Source organism: Haliotis asinina, chromosome 8 (genome assembly GCF_037392515.1).
Source record: "Haliotis asinina isolate JCU_RB_2024 chromosome 8, JCU_Hal_asi_v2, whole genome shotgun sequence".
Lineage (NCBI taxonomy): Eukaryota > Metazoa > Mollusca > Gastropoda > Lepetellida > Haliotidae > Haliotis > Haliotis asinina.
This window is the reverse complement of record NC_090287.1, coordinates 29,092,611-29,117,609: the sequence shown is the minus strand read 5'-3', so window position 1 is coordinate 29,117,609 and position 24,999 is coordinate 29,092,611. Positions and strand designations below refer to the sequence as shown.

Genomic DNA, 24,999 nt, shown 5'->3' with positions numbered 1-24,999 from the left:
CCAATATTACAGATAGCAATATATCCTGTATACAACCAGCCCTGACAACACATACCCAACACTGACAGCATGCCCACAGGGTACACCAGTTGATTCATAATAATATCTAATTCTCATATCTGTCAGCTCTAACAACTTGCCAGGGGAGATATATGCTGGTATACTCAGCCCCAGAATCTCTCAGGGTGAAGTAATGGTTGGAAACTACAGCTGCCACTCACAAACCTCAGATTAGGATTCACATGTCAAACCTTTAGTATTGACATAAAACCTCACATCACACAACCACACAATGGTCCTGTCAGTGAGATGGAAAAGAAAACATTATCTTGATTATCAATATATGGACATTTTGATTTCATCTCTGAGTGAGTGAGTGAGTCTTCTGTCAAACTGCAGTCACAATTACGCTACTCAATGGATGTTAAGACCCATACAATTCATCAATACTACTTGAATATTATTAAGTGATTACTACATGAACGAATCAGGTGGTCCTGACTATTTACAGCAGTACATATGTCAGCCCATAAATCATAGGAGACAAACAGCTTCACACTTCAAACACTTATAAGTATAGCATTTTCCAACAACATCTCAAATTACTGGAGGTCTCTTCTGTCCAGGAATCACAGAGAAAACCACAAATCACCTCCAATAATTGACAGATCTGCCTATAATATCATTGTTTTTTCATACTATATTTATATCTGCAACTATTTAAGATCAACTACAAAGTGTTCATGATTCCCTTCAGAGAATACTCACAACCCACAGTGTCTTTACAGTTCCCCTGGAGCCTCCCTTATCTGGGCCATGGTGTCATGAATGAAGTAGGATGTTGTTACACACACCGGAAGCTCATTAACAATGCTTCCCCAACATGCCCTGCTCACAACACAACATAGGAAGTCATCTGCACCAATGTCCAAAGGTTGTTACACTAAGCAGTCATGCTATAATTATCACTGAAACCTTTGTGGTGTTTAATAAAGTGAAAACGGAAATGTTACCTTGAATTGTTTCTGTTTTGACACATTTCATTAACATGTCTAACAGGACAGTATAGAGAGTGCAGGAGAGTGGGGCTTATGACTGCTGTAAGGAATATTTCACTTACATCTCAGCATGTATTGGCTAATGTCAGTGGACAGCCTATGGGATACAGGTCTTTTACCTTCTTGAACAGCTACAACTTGGACTTGTGAATCCAGTTTTGAAGTAGAAGGACAAAGGAGCATATTATAAGCTGTTCGCTTTTCCTGAGGTGAACATAGGTTCATGTACCTTCAATTCATGGGTCCTGAGGGACCAGTGAACAACCTATTTATCTTATTGAACATCTCAATGTTAATTTTGAATTGTTTGCAGCACAGGTTCAAAACTTTTTATAGCCATTGCTTGATTTTGCTGACAAGAAAAACAGATTTAGAGTTATCTCCCTTCCACAGATTTGCATTGCACAACTGGTAATTTATGTATATCATACATGAATCAGTGTTATTCGAGATAAAGAATAGCTATCATGAGGTTACTAACCAAATGAGTTCAGCGTTCCCAGCCGGGTACATAGATATACTGAAAACAACAGAAGAGGGCTCAGCCAATTAGAAAACAACATTTATGTGTGAGTTTAGATAAATATATATATATATATATATATATATATATATATATGCCTTGGTGGACAACATAGCAAACCAGAATCAGAAATAAACATGACAGGGAGGACAATCTATATTATGCACATTCAATGCAATTCTCTGCTCTCCAATCACTCTCATAACTCATCAGTACTATTTACGTTACATTCTGTATCACACCATTTCCCTTCACAAACATTCTGAGATATGTGCTTGTCATACTAAAACCAAACTTTCAATAATTTTCAAAAGGATGTTTGCAATTTGAATTTAAGTGTTATTTATCAAAACAAAATATGGCAAATGGTATACAACTGGATCAAAATGGCCTCCTTGGATTTCCATATCAGTTTTGTTACGCAAATAAACAAAATTTACTACCTTGGACCCACTACATCAGTAATCAGAGATCATACAACAATGGTTACAGTTACATATCCATTTTAACAAGAAATACAAAAGACCAGAGTGACCGCCTTGTTGGTTTCACATGTAGATCTAAAGTTCATGAAGACTGTGACCTAAAAAAGTGTTCCAGACTGTATGACAAGAGTGAGAGTGAGTTTAGATCTACTTCGCACTCAGCGATATATCCAGCTATATGGCGGGAGTCTGTAAATAATCGAGACTGGACCAGACAATCCAGTGATCAACAGCATGAGCATCAATTTGTGCAATTGGGAATCACTGACATGTGTCCTAGTTACCGCTTTGTATCAATTAAAACTGCCTTGGAAAATTCAACTTCACAACCTTGAAGTGTAATCAAGCATGTTTTGGAAGTTTTCAGAGAACTCTTTCTACAAAACTGTATGAATAAGATTACAATATGTTGAGATAATTTTAAACTTTGATGTCTTACGCATTTCTCTATTAACTTGTACCAAGACATTTATTCTATGAATATTTAACTTTGCAAGTGCTTGTATAGCATGCCACCAGCAGGGTTGGATACACATACGTTTACAAAACCTGCTGCAATCACCACTGTATGCTGATGTTTAAGCATTTCAGACAATTAGTTCTGCTTGCTAGCATTCTCTTGCAATTGTGTGACATCTGTTAACAAAGATCAATTATTTTGAAAGATCTATTAAGTGACTATGTGCTATCTGCTGATAAGATCGATAATATTACATAAAGTATTGTGTGACATTTATAATAATCTGCACAGTATTACTCGCCTGTGTGCTACCCCTTGCCGCTGAGGGAGATTGACGGTCCTGTACAAAATGCTATGTGACTGTGATACCTCTGCTGATGAAGGATATCGATATTCCTGTACAAAGTATTATGTGACTGTAAAACTGCTGATGAGGGAGATTGATACTCCTCTGTAAAGTATTATGTCAGACTGTGTGATACTCTTGCTGAGGGAGATTGATACTCCTGTACAAAGTATTATGTGACTGTGATACCTCTGCTGATGAACGAGATCGATATTCCTGTAATAAGTATTATGTGACTGTAAAACTGCTGATGAGGGAGATCGATACTCCTGAGTAAAATATTATGTGACTGTGTGATACTCCTGCCGATGAGGGAGATTGATACTTCTCTGTAAAGTATTATCTGACTGTGATGCCTCTGCTGATAAGGAAGATCGATACTGTACAAAGTATTACGTGACTGTGTGATACCCTTGAAGATGAGGGAGATCAATAGTCCTGTGTAAAGTATGATGTGACTGTCTGAAACCCCTGCTAATGAGGGAGATCGATATTCCTGTACAAAGTAATTTGTGACTGTGATATCCCTTTGATGACGGAGAGCAATACTCTGTCTAAAGTATCATGTGACTGTGATACCCCTGCTGATTACAGATCAATACTCCTGAATAAAGTATTATGTGACTGTGACATCCCTTTTCATAAGGGAGATCACCAGCCCTTTACAAAGTATTATGTGACTGTGATACCTCCGATGATGAGGGAGATCGATACTACTGTATAAAGGTTTATGTGACAGTGTGATACCCCTGACAATGAGGGAGACTGATACTACTGTATAAAGGTTTATGTGACTGTGTGATACCCCTTCTGATGAGGAAGATCGATACCACTGCATAAAGGTTTATGTGACAGTGTGATACCCCTGCCAATGAGGGAGATTGATACTACTGTATAAAGGTTTATGTGAGTGTGTGATACCCCTGCCAATGAGGGAGATTGATACTACTGTATAAAGGTTTATGTGACTGTGTGATACCCCTGCCAGTGAGGGAGACTGATAGTCCTGTATAAAGTATTAAGTGACCGAAGGGAAATGGGGTTAAATGTTGATTTTAAATATTATTTCATTTATAGAGTGATGAGTATTAGCACCTGACTGGTAACACTGTTCTACCAAAAACTGGTCTGTCAACACTGGTCAGCTGACACAAGTCTGCCAACACACTTATATTCCATGCTGCAATGGGTTATAACCATTCTGACATATATAGACCAGTGAGCCATTGATGCTGAGTACAGAAAAGGTAATAACACATTTTAATACCTTTTCGTATGAAGCAGCTGATTTCTGACTGCCAATCCTGGAATCTCTACCTGATGTAGGTGACTTGTTGACAAGCAACATAAAAAATCTCATAAAATGCATTATGTGAATTCTGCAGACATGGGACACATTTACTGTGTCAAAACAGTCCATTGTGTGTTATGATGATAGTGCTATATGTACTTAGTGACTTACAGTTAGCTTATTACCTTAATGATCACAATTCTTAAACTGGAGCTGAAATTGGAAACATATGAATTAAGAATAACAACATACTTGATATGTTTTGGTAAAATCAGACATTTTATTCCCTTATTGCACTTTTTCAAATGGCTTCATTCATCGATAAACATATTGAAAGAAAAACATTCCAAACAAAAAGCTGACTGTAAATTTCATTTAGCTGTGAACGAATCACAATGAACATTAAGACTCCATCACCTGGACCATGTCAAAATCAGTCATGCATGATAATACATTTTTTTTTAAGAATTGATTAATTTTATTTGCATCCACAGAGGCATAAACTTTAATCTGGTGTGTGCGCACTTTGTTTAGCAACATGGTGCATGAAAAATCAATCCAAAAGTTGGTAGCCATTTTGGCCATGTCATTCCAGCCTGTAAGTTGAAACCTGTTTTAAGAGCACCTTAATATTTTGATTCTGGTTCGAGCCCATCCAATGGTAGCACAAGGTCACCAAATGGATCAGATGATGAGTGACTTAGTTTAGTTTTACACTGCCTTCAGCCAATATTCCAGCAATATCACAGTAGGGGACACCAGAAATGGGCTTCATGTAATTTGTACTCATGGGAGGAAATGAACCCAGGACTTTGGTGTGATGAGTGAACATTTTAACCACTAGGCTACCCGACGACCCTCTCCCTCTACCCCAACCTCAGATCGAATGATAAGGTGCAGAGATTTGATTACCCCAGTATGGAATTTTGTTCACAATATCGATCACTATCAATGAAATACATGGTCACCCATTCATAACATTAGTTATAACCTTATCAATATAAATGGGTCAACTTTTAATCTAAAACAGGGGATTTAAGTAACTTTTGCTGCAGATTTGTACAATATGACAAGAAACAACAAACAGAAGATTCAAGTGCAGTCTCAATACTATTAAAAACACATAACCAGGCCCTGATTTCTCGAAACAAACTTCAGTTTTTACTCATATCACCAACTGAGTTTAACAATTTGAAACAGCCCAATTTTGAACTCAACTGTATTTTTAAATATAAAAGCCCAAACAATTTAAGCAATCTCTATCCCCCAACCTCAAATTGTCTGCTACAGTTTGAGTTTTATACCAGTTCATTCTGTGAAATGCGTTCTCTCACATTTGAGTAAAAATTCAAACTTAAGTCAAAGCTCAGACTTAAATTTGTTTCCAGAAATCGTGTCCTGGGCCCAGATTTTCTAAGCTCTCTTAGCACTAAGATAGTCGTAAGTTAATGTTAATGTATGGCACATACGACTATCTTAGCGCTGAGAGAGCCTCGAAAATCTGGGCCCTGTACTTTGGAATTTGAATTTGACACAGGTCATTGCTACTTTGGTGAAAACCATGAGCATGTGAATGGAGATGACAAACTGAGCAATATTTTCATGGAAAATCTAAAATTCGTTCTGTCAGTTGTTGTTCTATAACGACTCTGACATGTAACTCAACACCATGAAGTGGCACAAGACAGCCACACCCTTTTCAAATTAACAAGGTTTCGCTTTACATACTGAACAGAAAATTCAGGATCATTTGAGGACTATTTTTGGTGCTCAACACTGAGTACCTGCACTTAACTTCATAAAATCATCATAAAAAATATTCATGTTCACTGACATTTATGTGTCTATTAATAAAACCCGAACAAAGCTTAACACCATGAGTGAGTTTACTTTTACACTGTTAGCAATATTCCAGTAATATCATGGAAGTAAACACCATGACAAATTTCACACATGGTTTAACCAAGACCAGCACAATAATACAATACTAAAAGAAAGGTTAACACTTTCAGGCGTACCAAAGACAGCTTTCCCACTGTGCAGAAAAAACACAGAAAAGTCCACACCATTAATGGAAATAGCAACATAAAGATATTACCTCAGTACTGAAACAGTAAAAACAGCAATGAAAGACATGAAAATACATTTTTACATCAGCAAATAGACTAACAGCTAGTCTCTGAAATGAACATATTTTACTGAAAAAACGTCCATAGTGAAAAAAAATAATATAATGAAATAGAGCCCTGAGACTTTCTCCTGAAGCTATGGAAATCTAGACTTGCCACATTTTCTAGACTTGCGTGGGCTTTCTTGGATATTTATACTTCAGGGTCTGTACGACAGATTAATCAGCAAACTTTAATCTCTACTGCACATGCGCATTACGATCGATGTTTCTGTCAAGTTTCCGAGCAGCCAGGAGTTACCTGACTTGAAAAAGTATTGATTATGTTGAAATAATTACTGTCAGACATTTCAAACGAATGGAAAGTAAACTAAACAAGTGTAGACACAAGCATGATAATGATAAATGCCAAATAAAACAACAGTAATATTTTAAAAACGGAATGTAACATTTGTACAAACTAGGAAATAGCAATATGCGGTCAAAATGGCGCAATTTGCGCAAAACTGAAGTTGCAGACTTTCCAGTTTTTTATCCAGTTTTAGCAATTAAAACTGTCCATATTTACTGTTTCAGTAGAAAGGTAATATGTTTCTGTTGCTATTTCCATGATTACTGTTGACTATTCTGCATTTTTCTGCACACTAGCAAAGTTTTCTTTGGTAGGCTACATTTACTCCAGACCAACACAATGATAACACAATACTAAAACACATTAATTAAGACTAACACAACGCTTGAGGCTTATGGAGATTACCGCCCGCCATATGTTCCTTCTTCAGGAGCACCTGCTCATCTTTATTATGACGTGCTTGGATCCGTCTGAGCAAGTCTGGCCACAACATCTTACAGTCATGTCTGACCATGCTAAAGCCTGGACTCCACCTACTCGTCTCAATCTTCAAGACATTAACCCCTCCATAGTCACAGAAGGAACTAACTTGTTTCTGCACTTGGTCAAACGCAGCTACTTCATCAAAGAAATCGCTACTCTGCTGGTGAACAGTTTGCCAGAATGTTTTGTTAAAATAATCATAAAGCTTATAGTCTGCAGGACTCCACTTCTTGTAAATGGCCACCAACTCAGGGTCAGGTTGCGTGTCCTTGTAGGTATAGTTGCCGGTGTTGACAGACTTGTAAAGAATATCCTGGAATGTCCAGCACATTTTACGTTTCAACAGTACAAGCGATTCATGAAAATATTCGACAAGCATCATGAGGTAGAACTCCTTCCCAAGGTCCTGTATGTACTGGTCCACAGCAGCAGGATCCCCCGATATGTCGTCCCTACCTGGGGGAAAACCCAACGGCATTCCATGACAATGAGACATCAGGTTCTTCGTCATTGAAAACCCATCAGGGATACAAAATCGGGGTTGATGTTTTTCAGGACTTTTATAAATAACTTCATATTTTTCTAAATTATGTAAATATTCACTTATTCCATTTTTACTTGTAATGTCTAAAATCTGCAGCACTTTGAAATAGTTTATCGTTGACTTGACATGACTGAATGGCTCCCGTACGATGGAGATATACACAGTGTCTTTTGGCATTAGTTTCTGCATGATGGTCCTATTGTAGATTGAATGTTCCATGATAATGTTATAACCACGACTAGATGGACGATAGTCATACTCTGTCATCAAATATGGCCAGCCAAGATATAACTTATCCCTCACTGGCGTCACAAAAGAAAGATTTCGGGTGTAACCAAACCGACGAATAATGGTTGCCATGGTTTCTGTAGCACATTTCATGCACTTGATGAACACAAAGTTTGTTTTTTCTTTGCAAGTTTTTGAATCCAAATGTAAATCTTTGACATTGTCCACTTGAGCCCCACCATCATTTTCTCTCCCATTCTGTGCAGCAGCTCCAGGTTTTCCATCTGCATGTTCACCATGACCATCATTGTTGGCAACGTTGTAATCTTCAATGGGGAGAGCTACCTTTTCCTCGGTTTTCAAATTTGACGTCACAAATGTAAGTGTCAAGTACAAAGTCACAGCAATGCCGCACACAAAAAACAGACGGAATCTGCACCACTTACGCCATAACCTCATGCTGCTGATCTCAATCTGCAGTTATCAAGGAAGATATAACTTCAGTTATTCCTGTATACACGGGCTGGTCCTGCCTTATCACAGAGGTGTAATATAATGCTCTTATTCATATGATTTTTATCTATTATGAACAATAACAACCAGTGCAGGACACTAATGAAAAAATATCTAAAAGTTCTCTTCTTTCAAAGAGATAAAAGTGACTGGTCCCTCTAAGCTAAGTAAACGATCAAGTACGAAATCCAAGAGACTGTGAAACAATTTCTTGACTGCTTGTAATTTTCATATAGACAGTTTCATGTTTTAGTAATAAGATACATCACAAACAGCTGTAGGCTTACTATTTACACATATCTTCATTCAAAACAGGCTGTGAAGCTCCTGTAGCTCTAATGACAGAATTCACAATAGAGATGTGTTGCAGCTAAACCTAGATGATTGAGATCTCACGATACATTTCTCAATAGCACAGAATCAATTTTCCTATTCCATTCATGATAAGAGCTTCATTGAGAGTTTCACCATTGGACATATTACCCAGAAACACAACTGCGGGTGTACCTTTAGACTACAGAAACATCAGCCACTGCCTGTCCTCACAGCACAATCCTCACACTTGATGAGGAAGTAAGTCAAAGTTTCAAGCAGGAAAACAGCACAGAATTAACCCTTAATCTCCTGCAAGATCCCTGGTACAAAGTCTGAGGGTCACTTGTGTCTTCACACCATACAGTGTTAATCACTGAAGTGACCGTGACACACTGCCTGTGATAAAGGACCTCGATGCACACCTCTGCTCTAGTCCCTCACAGCCCACTATTGTTGATCACTGGACACCTGCACGTTGTCACACACGTATGAAGACGGCAATGTCTGAAACTATTGTTATGCAGGATTTTGATTACCCAAAACATCCATGGCAACAGATGTCACTGTGTTGATCAAAATTTATTGATCTGGAATAAACCAAGCAATGAATTCCTCAAGTATGGTGTCGTGTCATTGGTCTCACATGACTAGTCCGTTTCCTCAAGCTCGGCTCACTGAAATGATTACCTGTAGCTTGTACCTGTAGACAGGTGTTGCCTACCTGAATTATCTCAAGGCACACTTCTAGGCATTAGGCTAGGGTTAATTTACAGCACCTGTAAAGCTTTGACACGGGTAATTGCACTCGGTACCCGACAACTAGACTTCCTAGAAGTTGTTTACACAAATATACTAGGGATAAACAAATACCACATCATAGTCTAAACCATAAGTTCCAGACTAAAACCTTCAGCAAATTTTCAAATTTACTTCTGGTATTAATTCAACTGGGAGTGCACACACTCAAAGTTTGGGTTACAAAAGGTAGATGACAAACAGCAAGTCTAGCATCCCCCGTAAGCAAGCTGAGTCTTGTGAGCTATTTATACTCAATAATAAGCTGGGGTTGACACAGCTACCTGCTGAAAAGAAGACAAATAAAGGCGGTTCTCCCCTTACGTTCTGGGTTTTACAAATACATCAGTGCATGTCACTATACACTGGTTGAGAATTACATCTATATGAAACTTTGCATGACAGTAATATTGTCTGGATGAATATTTAGTCAATAATTACATAATTTTATATTTTGTATACTTTACAGATATTTCCTTAGTCTAACAAAGGGACATTGTTTATACACAGTTGTACTTACTGAACTTAAACTTGATTAAACTGAAATTACATATTACATACTTCAGTCATTACAGTTCAGCAAAGCATCAGTATAGGTGACAACTGAATGTCATAGTGTTTATTCCTAATTGATTCAGCTCTACAATGTGTCTTCGAAACAGAACAAACCAAAAGGGGCAGCAAGGTGTGCAAGAAAGAACGGACATAGCACACCACCGGTTAATGAGTCAATAACTTTGTCAGTTCTAGTGCATGTGCTTCTCGAACAAATGACTGTCCCTTTATCTGCACTCTCAATCCCTGGTAACTAATCATAAGTGAACTGTGTCAGTATCACAATGAAACTATTAGGACATAAATTCTGCAAACCCTGACAGACTTGGTCAGATGTTTTGATTATAATGAGCTTCTCATTTAGTATTACATATGTATTAGTTTTCGAGTTATGATGGCAATTTATCGGGCCACGTTTGAGCCAAACAGACTTGAAGTTGTTTTTTAAGACCAGGAGACAGATTTCTCAAAGCAAAACATGATCTTATGACCATGGTATCATGACTTGACATTTAAATATTGTAAGGTGCACATGACTGTACAAGTTGGATGCTTTGATACCTGTGTTTATGCATGAGCCTGAAGCCGACAGTGAATGCATGGGTACATAGGATTGCAAAGCTTCACTTGCAGCGTTTGAAATAACCGTCAACCCGCAGACCCAGCGTGCCGGATGTTGCTGCATATGGCCAGCGGTTTCAAATATTTGCAGGCCCTTGTGGCATTCAGTAAATTATCTGTCTGTTTTTAAAACTGGAATCTCTTCCTATAATTGTTTTCTTTATTTTTCTTCATTACCGTATGGGAATCATCCATGATCCATGATGTTGAAAACGGTAACTTAGTTTCACATCCTGGTATTTCACTGCTTTGTGCATATGCTTGTCAACACCAGTCTTTAACAAATAAAAACGTGTGTGTGTCACAGGTTTCATTAACTGATCTTGTAGAAACAATGTGAAACTCTGTACAATGCAGTCTGTTGGTTTGACTTTAAAGGTTACAGGCAACTACAAAATCAAAAAATTAAAACACAGTTATCACTTAATCATGATATATAAAATGCACTTCTGATTAAGTAAAACAAATGAACAAAATAATAATCGCAAATCAAAAGTGCAATATTTTGTACTTGGGTTTACATCCCTTGACACAAAGCAGCCACAATACCCAACCCTGTCAGAGCCAGTGGGTATGTACTCAAGTGTAACGAAGCTTTTTTCATTGACCACTAGTTCATTTGCCGAAATGCTTAGCCGGCTCTTTGTTCATGGCTTATAAGCCCAATAGGTGTTAATTGCATGTGGTCAGTGATTGAAGTTGTGCATTGCACACTGTCATTAGCACACAGGCAGGCAGGCAGACATGTAAGTGTCAATAAACCAGACAGTGAGTTGTAAGAGTCTGCTTATCACAATCAGCATGTTTTTTTATGTAACAAGTAGATTATGTACTTGTTTGTGTACACAACCAAGATTAGACTACTGCTCACAACCTCTTACTCCAGGCAGGCATACTGTTTCAAGCTTCGCGAACCTATTCACTGTACATGCATTATGAGTGCAGCACAGAATAGCTGTTGAAACCAGTTTTTTCCCCTAGCACACGGTCAAACTTCACATAATATTGGAGCCATCTCATGCATGGAGCACTCCTTTCAAACATGACCATTCTAATCCACACTAGCACCTGACTATACACGTCTTTGTCTCTTTATCATGAGGCAGTTGTGTTGACATTACTACTCAGAATGTAGTTCAACTTGATTTTAATTGTAAATTTCTATTGGTTTGTATGGTAAAATAACAATTGTCATACACTCTCAACTAAATAACCTCATGTACTCACACTTCCTGACAAGGCCCTAAATTAAACACCTGAAGATAATCTGCTTTTGTTAGTTGTTTAATGCCACACTTGGCAATATTTCAGTGTCTGCATGCGACAGTCTGCAAATAGTTGAGTCTGAACCATACAATTCAGAGATCGACATAATAAGAATCAGTCTACACAATAGGGATACTGAAACGTCTCAATCAAGACAGTGAGTCTAAACGCACAATCCCATAATTCCCCTCAGATGAAAAGCATGGGTGGATGAAAACCAACTTTAACCTGCATCTACAAAGATATACAATCACAGTTCCTACCAATAGCTGGTGTATATGCTTCACAATTAATTCACAAACATGCCTTGTTTGTGTTGAAGAAATGCTGTTAATTAAACTGTTCTCTGTCCATGATATCAGGTGCACAGAACATCACTCAAGGGAGATTAGCAGGTAATATGTTTCAAGCTAAACTAAGCCTACAATCAACAAATCATATTGAACCTGTAACTGTGTTCCGGTTATGGCTTTACTTAAGGCAAGATCGTTAATCTACCCAACAGGTGTTATCAGCATGGTATTAATGAACACATGTCAGATTTGTGGCCTCTAGGCGATAAACCTTTCATCATCACTTTTCACTGTTGAAAGTGCAAGATCAATCACTTTCAATGACTTTTTCGCTTTGCATTTCAATGAAACACTTACTTCTTAGTGGGTTTACAAAATGTTTGGCCAAATTAAATGCCTGTGGTGCACACAAATACATGGAACAATTTCAAATTACAATAAACAATATAAATTACTCAGATTAAGCATGAACAGTAATCTGCTTTTGCTTGTAGTGTCTATAACGCTCTATGGTTTTACACCTGTCTCCAGGTAACATGCATACAACATCAAACAGTGACTCCATGAGGTTAATGATTGTTAACCCCAAAGTTCCTCAGTGCTGCACTCAGTAATTTTACAACTATGTAATGGTGGTTTGTAAAAATATTAAATCTGGACCAGACAGTCCAGTGATTGACACTAATCTACACAATTTTGATACAATGACATGCATCAGTGAAGTCAGCAAGTCTAACCTCGCTAATCCTGATAGTCCCCTGTCAGAGTGGGTAGCTGCAAACAAATTTAGACAAACCTGTAGAGGTTTCCAATTCTTTGAAGAGAACCGTTCTTGGGGTACTTATATGCATTTTCTGCTGCCGGAAAATGTCACGTGACAGTTGTAACAATGTTTTAATAAAATATTGTACAATAAACAAAATGTCTTTTTTGTTCATTATACGGCCCCTCACCATGCGCAGGCAACCCGGTAAGCATCCAAGCCCGTATCATCATTCCTTCTGCCGATATATAAATCAGTGAACAGAATTGCGGGAAGGTGGGTGGTCCTACCCCAAGGACGATTCTCTTCAAAGAATTGGAAACCTCTATAGGTTTGTCTAATTCTTTTTCATAGAGATCGTCCTTGGGGTACTTATATGCATAACACAGACTCCCAAAGACCGGAGGCAAGGGAGGAGAGAATTCTGGTACAGTATGGGAACTATAGCAAAAATTAAAACACGCAACAAATACTCACCTGTGTCATACTCCCAATGAGCTTCCGCGAGAGGCATTATGGGAGTGAACCAACAGGGAGCAACTGCACAGAAAACCGACTCAGAGCGCATGATCGATCTTCAGACGGTAAGAATCAGGAGGGGGAACACTGATATGGTCAGGATGAAACACTGTCAGCGCTGGGTCTGCAGACGTGGCATGTAAATTGCCAACCCTTCTCCCAGATTTTACCGCCACCAGAAATACAGCCTTCCATGTTAACAGCTGAATGGAAATAGCTGATAGACGTGTGAAAGTGGAACCGGACAGCCAATCAAGCACGACTGACAAATTCCAAGATGGGTTAGTTCGCCTGACAGTAGGTCGAACCCGATACACGCCAGCTAAAAAGCGCTGTACGAGAGGGTGCTGCCCCAGAAAAGCACCATCGACGTGTGTGTGAAAAGTGGAAATAGTGGTGGAGTTGCCACGAATGGTCGAAGCCGCCTGGCCTTCTTCCAAATGAGCTTGCAAGAACTCCAATACTCGGACTAAATCAGCAGAAAAGGGATCTGCAATCCCCTTACCTGAACACCAGCACGCATAGCAGGACCACCTATCCTCATACTGAGCGTTTGTCGAATCCCACCTCGAAGCCAGAATTGTGTCTGCAACTGCTGCAGGAATTCCGCATGCCTCGAGGCTACACCTGACAGAGGCCAAGCCACCAACTGAATCCGTGGATTGGGGTGTGGTGTGCTGTTCTGAGTGAGAATGTCCGGTCGCAAAGGTAATAGAACAGGAGGCTGAGCCAGAAACCTGAGAATTAACGGAAACCAGCTTTGTGATGACCAAAGCGGTGCCAGAAGCACAAGAAGCCGAGCTGGTTGAGTGGACAGCTGGGAGAGGACACAGGGAATCAAGGGAAGTGGCGGGAACGCCCACAGAACCCGTCCTGTCCAATCCAGCAGAAAGGCGTCGGACGCCAATGCCAACGCCCTCTGGACAGGTATCCGAGAGCAAAACACGGGTATCTGATTCGTCCCGCCAGACACAAACAGATCCACCTGGAACAATCCATACAACTGGGAGATAACTCCGAATATCTGCCGATCGAGCATCCACTCGTGCGGGGCCAGGATCTTGCGACAGAGAGCGTCTGCTGGCACGTTCTCCAGCCCCAGGAGATAAACCGGAATCACCTGATAGTCGTACTTGTCGCACCTTGCTTCAGGATGTAACATGGCCGTCCGGTTGTCCAACTGAAGACGAACCATGTGGCCCCTGACATTATCCACCAAGCGCACAGATTCCCGACATCGCTCCATCACTGAAGGTGAGGAGACAACCACCCGGGAACTGTGAGACACTTCTCCAGATCCTTGGAGTGACCCCACAGACTTGCCAAAGCTTACTTTATGGGGTGCATCCTCAACCGCGCCCGCCATACCACAGGATGGTCGCTGCCATGTGACCCAGGAGCCGAAGCCAAGTTCGCGCCGGGGCATGGGGCTGTGAGAGGAAGGAAGACTTCCGTACTCTGCTGACCTGGTCGGGCGACAAAGACACAAGATCCTGATTCGTTTTGAACCGCGCCCCGAGAAAAACCAAGTCCTGGGTGGGTACCAGGTTGGATTTCGTGAGGTCTTGAGTCTAGACTTGCTGGCTGAGATAGCGCACTGAGCAACCAGTCGTCCAGGTTAGAGTAACCAGCATTATCATGAGTTTGCTGAACACCCTTGGGGCCGAGGAGATGCCGAAGGGGAGCACCCTGAATTGGTAACACACCCCTTTTAAAGAGAACCGGAGGAACTGCTTGAACGACGGGCGGATCGGCATGTGAAGATACGCATCCTTCAGGTCGATCGACGTAAGCCAACCGCCGGGCTGAACAGCGGAGATCACCCAGAGAAGTGTCTCCATCTTGAAGGATGGAACCTCTAACATGCGGTTCAACCCCTTGAGGTTGAGAATAGGACCTCCTTCTTGGGAACGAGGAAGTACGCTGAGTAAAATCCCGCCTGTTCCTCGCCCAGTGGTACACGCTCTATCGTGGACTTGTACAGCAAAGGCTGAACCTTGTCCTGCAGAATACCCGCCTTGATCGGACAGTCCGGCACCGGAGTGCACCTTATGCCGACAAAGTCTGGCAGGCCTCGCTTCCACAGTGGTAGATGGCCGACACGAATGGTGGACAGCACCCAGGGATTTTGTGTTGCCTTCTCCCATTCCTGTAGGAAGGGGGAGAGGCGGCCCCCTACTGGGATATGAGGCAAGAGGGCATGAGTAGTCCTGTGCAGCACAGGATGTGATTGGGACTGCCCCGCGGGAGCAACCTGCGGAGTTAGCGGTGGGTCGGAGCAGACCCCTGAGCCCGCAAAAAGGCTGCTGAGAGCCGGACGAAGAGGTCCGCGGTTGCTCAAGCAAGGCTTTCGAGTCTTTAAAAGATGTCACAGCCGCTGAAGCCTCCCGAATGACCTGCTGTGCCCCCGGAAACAACGTCGCCCCCAGCCGAAACGGAAGGGCCAGCAAGGTCTGATGTGTTGCTGCCAAGTATCGAGACGTCGACAGCCACAGCCTGCGCATCCCCATGACCACGCACATCACTGTAGACGTTGCCAATCGCAAAGAATCGCGCATCAGGTGGGCCTGAACTTCGGACAATTGGCAAAGGAGAACTACATTTGGGGAAATGTCCCCAGTGTTCTCCCCCGTCTCCAGGGCCGACTTCTGTAATGAAGAAAGGTAGGCCGCATGGAACACCACCCGCACCTGCTGCATGGCATTTCGGTAGACTTCCTCATAGGTCCGGTATGCCTGCCGCAGGGGGCTCCTGACTGGGCAAACGGTGGAAGTAACCGCCCCTGTTTGGCAGCAAGAGCTGAACCCGAGGAAGCTGAGCCTCCCCCGAGGACGACCGAAGTCAACACACACTTGTCCACCACAGGCACAAGGAAGAGTGAATCGTCCCCCAGCCGGTAATGCCAAACAAGGTCAGGCAAATCAAAGTGCAAACGAGTACCAGCCAGGAGAGGATCCATCACATCCTGTAGTAATGACAGAAGAATGCAGAGCTGTGTCTGTGAGGGTTACCGAGGAGCAAACGCCTCACCCCGCAGGCGGAACTCAGTCGAGTCCGGACAGCTAGTCAGGACTGCGGCCTGGGGAATTGCCTGTGCAATCCGCTGACGCACCTCCTGCAAGGCCGAGGAAAAACAGAAGGCACCCTCGCATTCCTCCACCTCCCCGACATCCATTGCCTCGACATCAAAGCCTGAAGCCGAGGCAGAGTCCTCCAGAAAGGAAGACCCATGCCCCGACCCAGTGAACCAGTAGGGAGTATGTATCTTGTGGGGGAATATTGGTCCCACACGACATACACGCCGTAAAAGCCTGAAAGCCAAGTATTCAAGGCATAAGCTAACGGCGAATACAGCAGCACATAACTTTAATTATCACGTACAAAACATTGAAAATTACGTGAACACCCACAACATGAACTAGCAGGTACCAGATGCTATATTTCAACATGCAGAGACGCTGGCTTCCCGCCATGGGAAAGCAACACGTGCACAACCCACGGGAAAGCTGCTGTCAATTACAACTCTCAAAGACAAACATGGTAACGTTGGTTGAAATAAAATGTTCTATTTCTATTAACGAGTGAGTGAGTGAGTGAGTTTTAGTTTTACGCCGCACTCAGCAGTATTCCAGCTATATGGCGGCGGTCTGTAAATAATCGAGTCTGGACCAGACAATCCAGTGATCAACTACATGAGCATCGATCTGCGTAATTGGGAACTGATGACATGTGTCAACCAAGTCAGCGAGTCAGACCACCTGATCCTGTTAGTCGCCTCTTATGACAAGCTGAGTCGCCTTTTATGGCAAGCATGGGTTGCTGAAGACCTATTCTACCAAGGGACCTTCATGGGTCTATTTCTATTAACGAACGAAGAAACCATACATACAGTAGAGGAAGACTCCTGAGGCATCGTCTAGTATGTATAAGAACCTTGTAACAACTTTGTTTTCCAGCTTACGTCCGTTCACCACGGTGACAACAGAAGGAATGATGATACGGGCTTGGATGCTTACCTGGTTGCCTGCGCATGCGCGGCAGAGGGGTGACTCCACATGGTGAGGGGCCGTATAATGAACAAAAAAGACTCTTTGTTTATTGTACAATATTTTATTAAAACATTGTTACAACTGTCACGTGACATTTTCCGGCAGCAAAAAATGCATATGAGTACCCCAAGGACGATCTCTAGGAAAAAGAATCTAAGGCAGATCTTCACACCGGCAACCTGTAAGTAGCTTTAAGGAACATTATTCGTAAAAGCTACAAATTATATCATTCATGATGTCTGTGAATGACAGTTAATGGTATGTATGATTCAAAGTCAAGCACACCCATGATCATCAGTGCAAAGCAAATGTGCGCCTTATCTAAATTTACTGATAAACTTGAAGCGTTTGATTAGACTACTTGGAAGCTTATTCGTTGCTGATGCAGGAATTAGCAGCATTCAAGCCATATGACAACAGCCTGTCAATAATAGAACCTGGACCATACAAGTTCATGATTGAAAATATCAGTAACATCCCACATCGTCAGGGCAAGATGACACACAATCAGCCTTGTCACCAAGCACACTGATCCATAATGTAAACTCCTACAAGACTGATGGCGACCCCATTTTGACCCAGGATCCACAGATGTATTACATGACAGTTTAAGCCCAGATACTTTCTGGTATTATAATGTTTTAATAACATCAAATCTGACATGGTTGCAAAAATACAACACCCACTATAGGTTCACTTGATGAACTGTTCAAGTAATGATCCTCCATATTGGATGCAAGTCAGCGTAATGTGTTCTAATTGGACAGAAAAAAAGAGATATAAATCATGTTGCTATCTTTTGCCATTAGGGGATTTTTATGAGAACTGGAAAATATGACCGTATTAGAAGATACTTTACGTATGAAGATATGACTTGAGTAACCTCTGTGTGCAGAGAATGACTTTCTACATCTGTAAGTATTTTTGGAAATTGTTAGCTCAGTCCCAGTCCAACAAGTTTTTTCCTTGTAATGTGGTTTTTCACCTACCCCTACTTTACCATGAGTGGCCATGGCATGGATGACGGACAATGCAAGTTGCACTGATATCTCTAAACTAAATATCTCTGTTAATAACTTACCTCGTTCTCTGATCCAGGGGAGATAATCCGTCCTCCTTGTTTGAAGACAGGACGACCAGTGGTGGCAGAAGTTTCAATGTCCAGCAGTTCTTTATCCTCAATGGATAGTTGATCCAACTGACTACCGTTGAAGACATCCGGCTTGGAGCGGCGTCCGTAAGTCTTGCCACCCAGCACATACTTAGGTGTGACGCTGACATCTGGCAATGAAAATACTTCATTTTATGGACATTTTAGAGATGTCACATAATAGCGGGATCTAATACTTATATTATCAGGGCATCATATCATTACTTACATATTTACACTGTGTTTTGAAAGGATGTACAGGAATTAAATAATGTAAATTCGGTATTTCCTGAGGCACAGACGATGGAACCATGGAAATTACAAGGGTCTTACAGCGTCATACATCCTTTCAAATCATCACATGATGAATTAATTATTCGTAAGATCGCTTTATCTAGCTTACCTTTACAAACCAGCATTACTCTTCAACAGAATGAGACAAAAGGTTTTGCCATTATTTTCTTCTTGAATGGCCATAAAGGGAGGTAACTCTTGATGGCTTAGTTTATGATTAAAATGATCAATTTTGAGGTTTTGTTGAACGACAAGTGAAATACAGAAACGTTTATATTTTTTAACATTTTTATGGATACAGACAAATAAGAAATTACGGAAAACAATTTTATTCTTCTGTTCATATTCGTGTTTGTTAATACCAACTCAAAAATTTTGAAGTGGTCAGCTTTTTGCCATCTCATTTTACATCTGAGATGAATGCCATTTGTACAATGAGTGTTGTGTATCACATGACAAATTTGAAGGGGTGTATGGTTTGTACACCCTGCCAAATCCACCTACACGGTTCCATATGCTTTGGGCACTGACCACAAAATTCAACAAACTGATCATAAGGGTAATTATTTATGTTCATAAAGGCTGGCAAATAAAGCACTTTTCAAACAAGGAAATCGATTATTGATATACATGCAATATTTCTAAGTGACAGTAACAAATGTTACATCGCCTGACAGGCTCTCAAAAATTTGGGTATCACATGAACAGATGCAAATCATAAATAACCATAAAAAGATGGGAAGCAGCATCATATTTCCTACAAAATTTTAAAAATAACAAATAAACTGGAACCACAAACTATAATTACAAAGTTGACTTGATAACATATGAGTAAATACTCAAATAATTTCTGAAGCCCTCATTATACACATGCACATGTAGTCATAGCGTGAATGAAAGAAGATATCTCACCAGATTTTTTGTCATCATCAATGTTCAGTGGAGCCACATCCTGCAGGATACCCACAAAAGCTTCTTTGAAGTCATCAAACTTCACCTGCAAAAAAGAATAGGTTTCGGTTATAAACAATATGTCACAAAACTTCAAGCTTTTACATAAATCACACTTATTTTATTAGTAGCTCAAGTTGAAATGAACACAGAGTAACTATTATCTGATCACTGTGCCTTCAGTTCAGGGGCAGTTGGGTGGTCTAATGGGTACAGTGTTGTCTTGTCACTCCAAATACCTGGCTTTGATTCCCAACATGGGCACAATGTTTTGAGCTCAGTAGTATGGGAAAAAGCAGCACAAAACTGCACCATAAAGAACTGCATATCTCCATGGTTTATATTTGTTGTGTTGGAACAGATAACATTAGATAAAGTAAGTGTGTTGTCCAGTTACCTTTTTCTTGTCCTCAAGCACCTTGTCCAGGAGCAGGTCTGAGTACTCCTCCAGTTGTAGGCCCTTGCACAGCTCCAGTAGGGCCTCTCGTCCCAGGGCACCCTCACCTGTCTTGTCAAACATGTCAAACACATCTCGCAGCTGGGAGCTGTATTCCTCCGACTCTGCCATCACGTCCTGCAATATACATATATATATATACTCACTCAATAGATGACATCAAGTCCTCCAACATTTATATTAACACACTAGACAGAGGCCATCACACATCAAACATCATATATGCCAGGGCTGTGCAATATAACTGGTTTAATGGTATTTACTGGTTCAGACAGGAAAACAATACGTATTGCAATACGCTGATCGAAAACTGCTGTTTTGACATGCATTCAGAAAACTTCGTAACACTCGCAAATCTTCTTATTTTAATTGGTCTTTTCTTTGTTTTATTTGTTACAAATATTATTTACACTTTCATTTTGTCGCGATTAAATGTTTCTGTTAAAGTTTACCCGTGAAGGTCATGGGGTAGCACAGGCCTTCAGCAACCCATGCTTGCCACAAAAGGCCAGTATGCTTGTCGTAAGAGGCGACTAACGGGATTTGGTGGTCAGACTCACTGACTTGGTTAACACATGTCATCGATCAGTTGCACCGATCAATGCTCATGTTGTTGATCACTGGATTGTCTGGTCCTGACTCGATTATTTACAGACTGCCACCATATAGCTGGAATGTTGCTGAGTGCGGCGTAAAACTAAACTCACTCACTCACTTTATTAAAATTAAAAGCTTAATCAAGCATAGTGATTTTTATGTTTTTGCTTTATAAATCAAGCAATAACTCAATCATAAGGAGTTTTTGTAAAAGAAAAAATACATAGAAATACATATCACAATATATGCTTTTGCATTGCAATATATTGCAATATGAAAATTTACACTGCACTCGGCAATATTGCAGTTATATGGCGGCAGTCTGCAAAATATCTGAGTTTGGTCCAGACAATCCAGTGATCAACATCAGCAATTGGGAACCAATGACATGTGTCAACCAAGTCATCGAGTCTGACCAACCGATCCTGTTAATCACCTATTACGACCTATTCTACCCAGGACCTTCACGGGTCTCACACACTAGATAGATGGTATCACATCCTATAAGACATACTCATACACAAGACAGATGGTATCGCATCCTGCAACACAAGTACTCACACACTAAATGAATGGCATCACGTCCAGAGACATATGCCCACACACATAATAAATAAAACATTGACATGCTCAGTCTTGTTGTTCCACAAGAAATATACTCATACACTAAACAAATGCAACAATGACAGGCTCTTCCATCATGAATATACACTGTACATCACACATCAAGTGGTAATATTCAATGGTAGTTTTTGTTTACAATCCCCAACTTAACACAGTCTAATTATACTTAGTCTCAGTGTATTTCATTACATTCCACCACTGAGTCTAACAAAACCTAGTAGAAGGTCATGTCAGGTAACCTTTGAGCGACCAATGACCGTCCAATCAAATGCGAGACAGTCAAATGGATCTAACCAATCAGACAATGGCTACTACATGTATTTAGGGATCGGAGGGACTTTCAAAATATTCAGGTTTCTCCACAAACAAAAATCTGCATATAACACATTTATTTGACCTGCAGTATATACGCTTTGGGGTTTCTGTTGACATGGATACCATTAGCTAATATTTCCGCAAGATAGTATCCTTGATTATTGCCAAAAAGACTATTTTCAATGACTGTTTATTTACTGTTGTCATGGTTGTACATACACCATGTGCATCACCCAGAAGCAAGCGTACACTAAATAGCATTCGGAATAATTTGAGTATGAGATAAATAGTTCTAAAGATATGAGCGAATGTGCACTTTTGCGATTTGGTAAGCTGTGTTCTGATTGGTCAATCTCAAAGGTTACCTGACATGACCTCCCATAAGGTTCTGTTAGACTCAGTACACTAGAATAGTAAGTGAGTATGGTTTCACACCGTTTTTAGCAATATAAGAATGGGAGACAAAAGAAATGGTCTTCACACATTGCATCCATGTGGGGGATCAAACTCGGTTGTCTGTCATGACGAGCGAATGCTTCAACCACAAGGCTACCCCTCTGCCCTGGATCAATAAGAACATGATACACTGTCCATGACCTTGCTGTGAACAAACATGTAAGCGTGACATATCAATAATCTCTACAGTATACTCACTCTTCCTGATTTTCCTATACAGTATGATAGGACCATACATACCAGTCTGCAGTGTTAAAATCTTGTTATAGTGCTGGACACTTGGACAAAATTGTAATATCACTGTTAAAATAACTTCATCTTGGAAAAAAAGGAAGCACTTAAATCCTATTTGTTAACAAAGTAAAGAAGTAACTGAACAAAAGCCTGTGTTATTCTTGTACTTTTGCAACAGTTTAGTTTTACGCCGATACATTTGCACATATCAACTGTCAAAACACACATAAAATAAAAGTATGATCCATAAAAGACACCTGGTGATTCAGAAACTTCAAATGGTATCATCCATCTCACTGTAAAGGAACAGGACAAACTTTCCAAGCAGAAGTTATTCTGATCCTGCTCTAATATGGTTGAAAGATGCTCCTTGTGGTCACACGCGAATTCTAAACGACATTCCAGAACATAATTGTGTGTACCCTATTGCACACTTGAAAACAAATGCATTTCGATCCCTAATCTGAAGCTATAAAAGGCCATGAGGAAATCTCTCACAGTCGATGTAGCATGACATAGGAGGGACCTTTTTCCTGATTATTTTACGATAACCCCATAAAAACGTGCACTACACAGCAGAGAACTCTCACAAAGAATGACACAGTAACAACAGCTTGTCCTCAATAAACTAGGAAAATGGGTCTCAATAACTTCTCCTATCCAGTTTAAATAAACACTGTTATTCCTCCCTCAACATAAACCTTTCTTTTACTTTTTCACACTAGAGTCTTATCAGAACAATTTCACCATCAAAGGTTATCAAGCATTTCAGATTGACACCTATACTATACCACCAGGGAAGTCATGTATTCAGTGAATCAAACTGCATCTGTTCATGAACTCAATTCTGCCATCGCCATTACCAACAGCGAGTCAGTATGGTTTTACTCAGCTTTTAGCAATATCCCAGCAATATCCCAGCAATATCCCAATCAGGGAAACATGATATGGGCTCACACACTGTTCCTATGTGGAGAATCAAACGTGGGTTTTCAGTGTATTCAGCAGACCCATGGCTAGGGATTAATATTTAATTTAATGAAAAAAGAAACTGCTTCTACAAGAGTTTAGGTGTTATTTAACTGATCCAAAATGGTATATCCATGCCAAACGAGATAGTAGTCAAGATTCATGCATATTTCATTTGACATTAATGAGATGACTGGTCAATGTGGTCAAAAGAAAATAGCATTGTCAATAGGGCTGCACAATATTATTTACATATATTATATATTATTTATTATATAGTATATATTATTATTAGTAGTATATATTATTAGTAGTAGTATATATATTATTGGTGTATCACAATACACTTTTCAAATTTTATTTTCTGAGTATCAGCACATTGGGTAAAGAACACATATGAAGTATACATGTTTAGGGACATATAAAGTGGAAAATAGGATTGACATGCTCAATTAGTGTCACTCACTGTCAAACACTTCAGTTCATATTGCAATATGTAATGCAATGCAAGGCCTCAATCACTATATACTGCAGTACATTTTACATACAGCCAATACACAGCCCTAGCTGTCAACAGGATCAAACAGGTCCAAGAATGTATTCTGATATTGTCTCACTGAAGGTTGGGTTGCAAATGGTCATTGTACAAGTTCCAAGTGTTGTAACCTGAACAGTCATCTGAATGAAGACGCCATTTTATCATCCAAACCTGTGTTCCACAGGAGATATCGCTTGTGTGAGATTAGACGATATCTCCTAAGAGATATTGTTTTGACAGATTTTGTACAATGCCCTGCTATGACATGGCTGCACTGCAAATTTAATGGCAGTGCTGTGTTCAGAGATGTATATTTTTCATTCGAAAACTAATGAAGAATGATTTTCGATGATATATAGAATCACACCCTCATGTCTACTGATATCAATTATATCAACACGCATTGATAAAGGTATAAAATCTCCTTGGCAAGTCTCAGATATTTGTTACTTTATTAACTCGTGTTGATATATTTGATATCACTAGACAGTGGGTCAGATTCTGTATGTAACATGGCGAGAAGCACTGTTTCTATCTTGTTCTTTACTCAGAGAGTAGTATTTTTCACATAATTTGATGATTTACAGAGCCTGACAGAACATGATAAAAATATACATAAATACCAAAATAGTTGAAAAATTGTGAAAATGAAGCTCTCATAAAATCTTCCCAGCAGACTCAGAAACAAATATATTTATCTTGACTTGTTCAAAGTCAGCATACTGCCCCAAGTCAGCAGCAGGTCAAATTATATACAAAAGTCAGAAATTCATTTCAAGTGGCGTAAATATAAAATGACAAGGACATACAAATTGGACAAAAAAATA

At 40.2% G+C, this 24,999-nt stretch overlaps 2 protein-coding genes across 3 annotated transcripts in view; both read right to left on the bottom strand.

Moving 5' to 3' along the window:
• Nucleotides 1-24,999, bottom strand: part of LOC137294747 (ninein-like protein) — an 85,464-nt gene that overhangs the window by 52,012 nt on the left and 8,453 nt on the right. For both annotated transcript variants that reach the window (XM_067825846.1, XM_067825844.1), the window contains exons 2-4: nt 20,380-20,556; nt 19,944-20,028; nt 18,669-18,868 (exon numbers count right to left, since the gene is read on the bottom strand). In XM_067825846.1, the coding sequence (XP_067681947.1) occupies nt 18,669-18,868; nt 19,944-20,028; nt 20,380-20,550 (456 nt within the window). In that variant the 5' untranslated portion in view covers nt 20,551-20,556. The remainder of the gene's footprint in view (nt 1-18,668; nt 18,869-19,943; nt 20,029-20,379; nt 20,557-24,999) is intronic.
• LOC137294752 (galactose-3-O-sulfotransferase 2-like) lies at nt 4,424-9,178 on the bottom strand. The gene is made up of 2 exons (XM_067825857.1): nt 8,919-9,178; nt 4,424-8,372 (listed from the first exon to the last, which is right to left on the bottom strand). Exon 2 carries the CDS (start codon nt 8,355-8,357, stop codon nt 7,017-7,019), a length of 1,341 nt encoding a protein of 446 aa, XP_067681958.1. The 5' UTR covers nt 8,358-8,372; nt 8,919-9,178; the 3' UTR covers nt 4,424-7,016.

What these genes read in the sequence shown, in the direction of transcription:
- LOC137294752 (XM_067825857.1), bottom strand. Translation starts at nt 8,357, where the DNA reads ATGAGGTTATGGCGTAAGTGGTGCAGATTCCGTCTGTTTTTTGTGTGC.